At 44.6% G+C, this 5,487-nt stretch overlaps 1 protein-coding gene across 1 annotated transcript; it reads right to left on the reverse strand.

Moving 5' to 3' along the window:
- Positions 1 to 735: 735 nt before the first annotated feature.
- LOC309800065 (17S U2 SnRNP complex component HTATSF1-like) lies at positions 736 to 3,430 on the reverse strand. The gene has a single exon (XM_082613879.1). It carries the CDS (start codon positions 3,347 to 3,349, stop codon positions 1,064 to 1,066), a length of 2,286 nt encoding a protein of 761 aa, XP_082470005.1. The 5' UTR covers positions 3,350 to 3,430; the 3' UTR covers positions 736 to 1,063.
- Between the last annotated feature and the right edge of the window lie 2,057 nt (positions 3,431 to 5,487).

A 5,487-nucleotide genomic window follows, 5' to 3' on the forward strand; every position in this document is an offset into this window, starting at 1 on the left:
CACTTCACAGATTTACCATCCTGAATAATAATTCAATTGTTGTTGAATTCTTCTAGTCATTTGGCTTTTTTTTTTAATGAGAAAGCACCAATGCAGTTTATTTTAATTCTTCTAATTTATGAGAATAACTTCTTAATGCTACATCAGAAGTCAATTCATCAATACTGAATTTGGAAAGCACAATCAAGAAAACCCAAATTTTTATTGGGACTACATAACTTAGCATATACTAGATACCATGATTCTAGAACAAAATCAAAAGCAAAAATCTGAAATATGCATGACAAAAGTTCTTAAACTCCAGGGGATCCATGAACCACCCCAAACTGTATACAAAAGATTATGTAGTGCATGCATAGATTTTTCTGGGTAAAGGTCCTGTAACTTTAATCAGCTTCTAGAGGGGCCCAAACAGTACACGGTAGAATTCTGATTTCCTCTGTATTTTCAATAATGGAAGCTGTGGACCTTGGGAAGTTTACTTTTGCACGTTTGAGACTCAATTTTCATGGCAAGAGGGTAGAAAAGAAAAATAAAAGTAACTTGCGAGGACTGGGCAGGGAAAAACTCCAAAGTGTTCTTTACTTCATAAGTTTTAGTAACATGTTCTGGTTTAGAGAGGGGAAATGGGGACATCAGTGGTAACATCATAAGCTGAAGCAAGGAGACTCCTACAGGGATTTTTCAGGTCCTTAGAAAAACCAAACTTTAGTACGAATAAAGCAATAGCAAGAATGAAAAATGCAATTTAACTCAGGTCTAATTTTGTTTCTGCATATTAACAACTTATTTTAAAATTTTGAATATCACAAACTTCAATCAGAATACTTTAAAAAAATATTATTCTGCATGCACTTAACAAATATGACAAAAGAGAAGAATTCAGTTGACTTGTTCACATATATTTAAAATCGGCCAGTACAGATAATCACGAACGCTTCACTGCATTGATCTAAGGGCATACTACCTCTAGGCACACGTTCATGTAACACTACTAGTAATTACCCTGGAGCAGAGGTGAAACAGAGATGGAGGAATCACTCTACAAAGCAAGTTTAAGGGATTAAACATCATCATCGTCTTCATCGTACTCATCACTACTGAGGACAAAGCTGCTGCCTGTGGACAGGGGCCCTTCCTCCTTAACGTTCCCTGAATCATCCACAGTCCCTCTCTCATCGGAATCTTCAAACAACTTGTCACTGGCATCGTCATCAAATAACTTCTCGTTGGAATCGTCATCTTCGAACACCTTTTCATCTGTGTCTTCATCTTCCTCATCTTCTTTTCCATCTGAATCTTCAAACACCTTTTCATCTGCATCGTCTTCTTTGTCCTTTTCAACCACATCTTCCAGCCCCTTTTCTTCTGCAACTTCTTCGTCCTCTTTTTCATCTGACTCATCGTCAAATACTTCTTCATACACATCTTCCTCTTCTTCATTCTCATCTGACTCTTCGTCAAACTCCTTCTCAGAGCCTTCTTCATAAAACATTTTCTCAGAGCTGTCATCTTCGAATTCTGATTTTTCAGAGTTATTTTCTTCTACCTCTTTTTCAAGAATGTTTTCATTAAGTTCGTTCTCAGAGCCCTCTTCCTCAAAACCTTTCTCAAGGCCGTTTTCTTCTAACTCTTTTTCGGAGTCGTCTTCAAACTGCATTTCTGAGCACTCTTCAGACCCTTGTTCTGAGCTGCCATCTTCAGCCGCCTTCTGGGGGCTGGCCTCCTCCTCAGGCTCCTGCTCAAGGCCGTTCTCATCAGGATCTGTTTTGCATATCTTCTTTTTGGGCTCTCTTTCTGCACCATTCTCTTCCGACTCTTTTTTAGGACTACCCTCTTCATGCTCTTTCTCGGGGCTGCGTTCTCTGGACTCTCTGTCGGGGAAGTCTTCTTCATGCGCTCTTTTGGGACAGCCTTCCCCAAACTCTCTTTTGAGGCAGCTCTCTTCAGATTCTTTTTGGGGACAGCCTTCTTCAGCCTCGTTTTCAGGGCCACCTTCTTTAGCATCTTTTTCAGAAGCAGCTTCTTCAACTTCTCCCCCATCTTCTGTTTTTTCAAAGTTCTTTTCATCTATAGGTTCTTCAAATGCCATTTCAGTTGCGGCTTCTTGAACATTCGTCTGAGATGTGCAAGGGTGCTCTGAAAAATGCCTAACTCTAGAAGGCCCCACCCTTTCTGGAGCCCAGACAGAATCTGAACGCTGAAGGCCTCTGTTGGCTTTGGGAGTGTTGAGGAAAACCTCCCATCCTTTCAGCCTTTCCTCCCTTTCTCTCGTGGTCTCCTCCACCTGATAATCTGTAGTCCCATCCCACGCCTGGGCAGTGATTTGACGGCCACCAAACCACCTTCCATTGAGGGTCTGAATACAATAATCAGCTTCCTCCAGATCCCTAAAGGACACAGAGGCCACACCATCAGGGTGTCTATCAAAGAGGAGGAGACTCCTAACTTGTCCAAACTTGGAACATTCCACCCGAAGGTCTTCTCTGATCTCGTTCAGCACCAGTGGCTCATGCTCAAAATCTATAGGATGAAACATATTTCTGATGATGACAACTCGCTCGTGGCGCATTCGGGATGAGCCAGCTCTTCTCTCAGGTCTCCAATCCAACTGCTTTTGTTGCATAGACAGCTTTTTCTTGTAGTCTTTGCACTTCCTCCTCTTCTTTGAAGCGTCATATTCCCCTTTCAGTTGAAACTTTGCCACCTCCACATGTAATCTGTAGCCTCTAATTTCATCGTCATCCAAAAGTTTTAATGCAAGATCCACAGATTCTCTCTTCAAATAACAGCAAAGTCCATCTCCTTTAAGATTTCCTTGATTATCTTTGTAAAGCTTGACCTTAAATTCTTCTGTTTGAGTATCTCTCATAATAATGCCAAACTTGGACATGAGCTGTATAAATTCATCCACTGTAATTTCTGGAGGCAAACCAGAAACATACACATTCGTGTTTCTGCCTTCTTCAACATGAAACCATCCTGATTCAGCCTTTCTCTTTTCTCCCCTCTTTTTGGTATCACCGGGTTCGGGGGATTTTCTTTGTGGAGGTTCCTCTGCAGTCCTAGCACTGACATCTTGGACATTTGCAGTAGAACTAGATGCACCATCGTTAGAAAAGCCATAATTGGCCTGATATGTAGCAATAAAATCTTCAGTGATCTTGGGGAACCAAGACTTCTTGTCCAGGTCCCACTCGTATGGGGTGTCAGTCGGCTGCTGCTGGAAAGAATCGTTTTCTCCACCGGGATCTTTCTCGGTGTCGCCATCCTCAGTGCCTCCGTACACTCCTTGCATTCGCAACTGCTCATCAAACTCGTCGTTCTCATCCAAGTTGTTGCCGCTCATGTTGCCGACTTAGCCCAGGTGCAGTGTCCGGGAGAGCGAAGAGGCCGAAGTGATGCTGGCTCGTCCCGCTGGGTCTTGACACCGCCGATCCACAACGCGGCGGTAGAGGGCACAAGGTGTTTGTGCTCCCTGCCAGCCGATTCTAAGATGACTGCGGGCCCCGCCTCAACGTCTGGAAACCGCTCGACAACGGAGGCCAGCTCACGCTGACGCAGTCGCCACTGTTTGACGCGTCGCGACGTCGCGGGTCCCGCAGACACGCCCCCAGTGGCCTAGTCATTTGGCTTTTGATAGTTGTGGACCCCAGCCAAGAAGAGGCAGAGGAAACAGAACAGAGGGTGTTGCAGAGAAATGTGCAAGAAGTCCTGTCCACGAGGTCGCAGAGGGGCCATGTTGGGAGCTGCCCTTGCCCAGAAGATGGTGTCAGATGGGAGACTCGGGGTTCCTCAGACTCTACCCAGTGCCCTCCCACTCCCCGAGGTGCTGGTGAGGTGGCAGCCCCTCCTCCAGACTAGCTCCCCTTGGCCGAGCATCTGTCTCCCTAGGGCAGCCAATGGAGGTGAGCTCATTTCCAGAACCCAAGAGGCGGCTCTGACCCCGTCTTGCCAGCTATTGCTGGAGTTGGCCGGTTGAAGCCAGGCAGGACATTGTGCTGGCACCAGGCCGGCCTCGCATCGGGCAAATCTGCTGACTCAACTCCCTCTTCAGCTAAACAAGCCCTGGGAGCTGGCATGCAGGGAGCAGCGCTGAGGAATCCGATGGCTGATGGCATGGGCCACCTGGCAGGGACTGACCAAGGCAGGTGGAGCAGGGGGCGGCGGTTTTCTGCAGGAGCTGTCACCCACCTGCTACCCCAGTCCCACCTTCCGCTAACTGCACGGGGGACAGAAGTATGTGCTTGCCCAAGGATTTTGGGGCTTCTTTCACAAGTAGAAACAAGCATCTCATGGGAGAAAATGTTGCAACAAGAGAAATACATACTTTGCATGAGAAAAATGGATCACTTGAATAATCTTCAAAAATTATGCTTGGCGTATGGTACAGCTTAGTGGCTTACAAAAAAAGCCACATGTCAGTGTTTGAAAAATAAGTACAGAGAGGGATAAAGAATAAAACAGACATGGCCCATAATCTCCTCTTCCCCACCATCAAGTAATATCCACAGACATTAAGGAAGACAAGTACTTGATTTGATAATCTATACATACAAAAATGTACAAAATGAAAAGTGTAATCTCCCCTCCCCTTACTTAGCCCTCTCCCAAGGGTGCCACTTTTAAGAGTTTATTTTGATTTTTTCCCAGGGGAAAAAATTTTTGTATATACCTACATATCTGCTTGTGCTTAAATATTATTAACACACCAAAATAGCCTGAGGATTACACAACTCTGTGGTCACTAGCCCGGCTGTCAGGGCTCCACAACGTGGATGGTGTCCACCAGGGTTATGCTGCGTGGTAAGAGTGTTGTTTCCACTTCATAAGACCTACCAGTGTTCTTTCCAGATCAACATAGATTTATCTCTCTCTTTTTTTTTAGTCTGACTTCATAGATCCCATCATTTGGATGTACCATAATTTACTCAACCAGTCCCTGTGGATGGATAATGTGTTCTCCCCCCACCCAATTACAAAAGTGCTTCAATTAATATCCTTGTGCAGATATCTTAGCAAACCTTTGTGAGTATCCACAGAATAAATGCTTATTGCAGGATTCCTAAATCCATGAGTACATGCACTTTAATTTTATAGATATTACCTACTCACTAACTTCATTATAAGTAACAGCTACTCCAAGGAACAAAAGGGTTTCCCTGATTTAATCCACCCCCCCCCAAAGTAAGGTGAAAGGGATTGACCTGACATTGGAACAGGATCCCCTTATTACTACGTGCAGTGTTGAATGTGTGTGCACACAGATTGAGTGAATAAGAGGGAGGTGAATTGATGAGGGAGAAGAATAAAAGAAACTCTTTGGAATTTAAGAAGGGCTGTCATCCTAACCACTGATAAGGAAAAAGGTAGACAAAGGGGTTATAAAGGCTGCATTTATAGTGTCACTCTATCTCAGCTAGAGCCTCCAAGTAGCCCAGAAACAAACTGAAAGTTCACTCTGGGCTCCAGATTTTGAGGTGCCCT

The sequence above is a fragment of the Mesoplodon mirus genome (assembly GCF_964341445.2).
Source record: "Mesoplodon mirus genome assembly, chromosome: 3".
Taxonomy (NCBI): Eukaryota; Metazoa; Chordata; class Mammalia; order Artiodactyla; family Ziphiidae; genus Mesoplodon; species Mesoplodon mirus.

Coding starts and splice junctions, on each gene's coding strand:
- LOC309800065 (XM_082613879.1), bottom strand. CDS start 3,349: ATGAGCGGCAACAACTTGGATGAGAACGACGAGTTTGATGAGCAGTTG.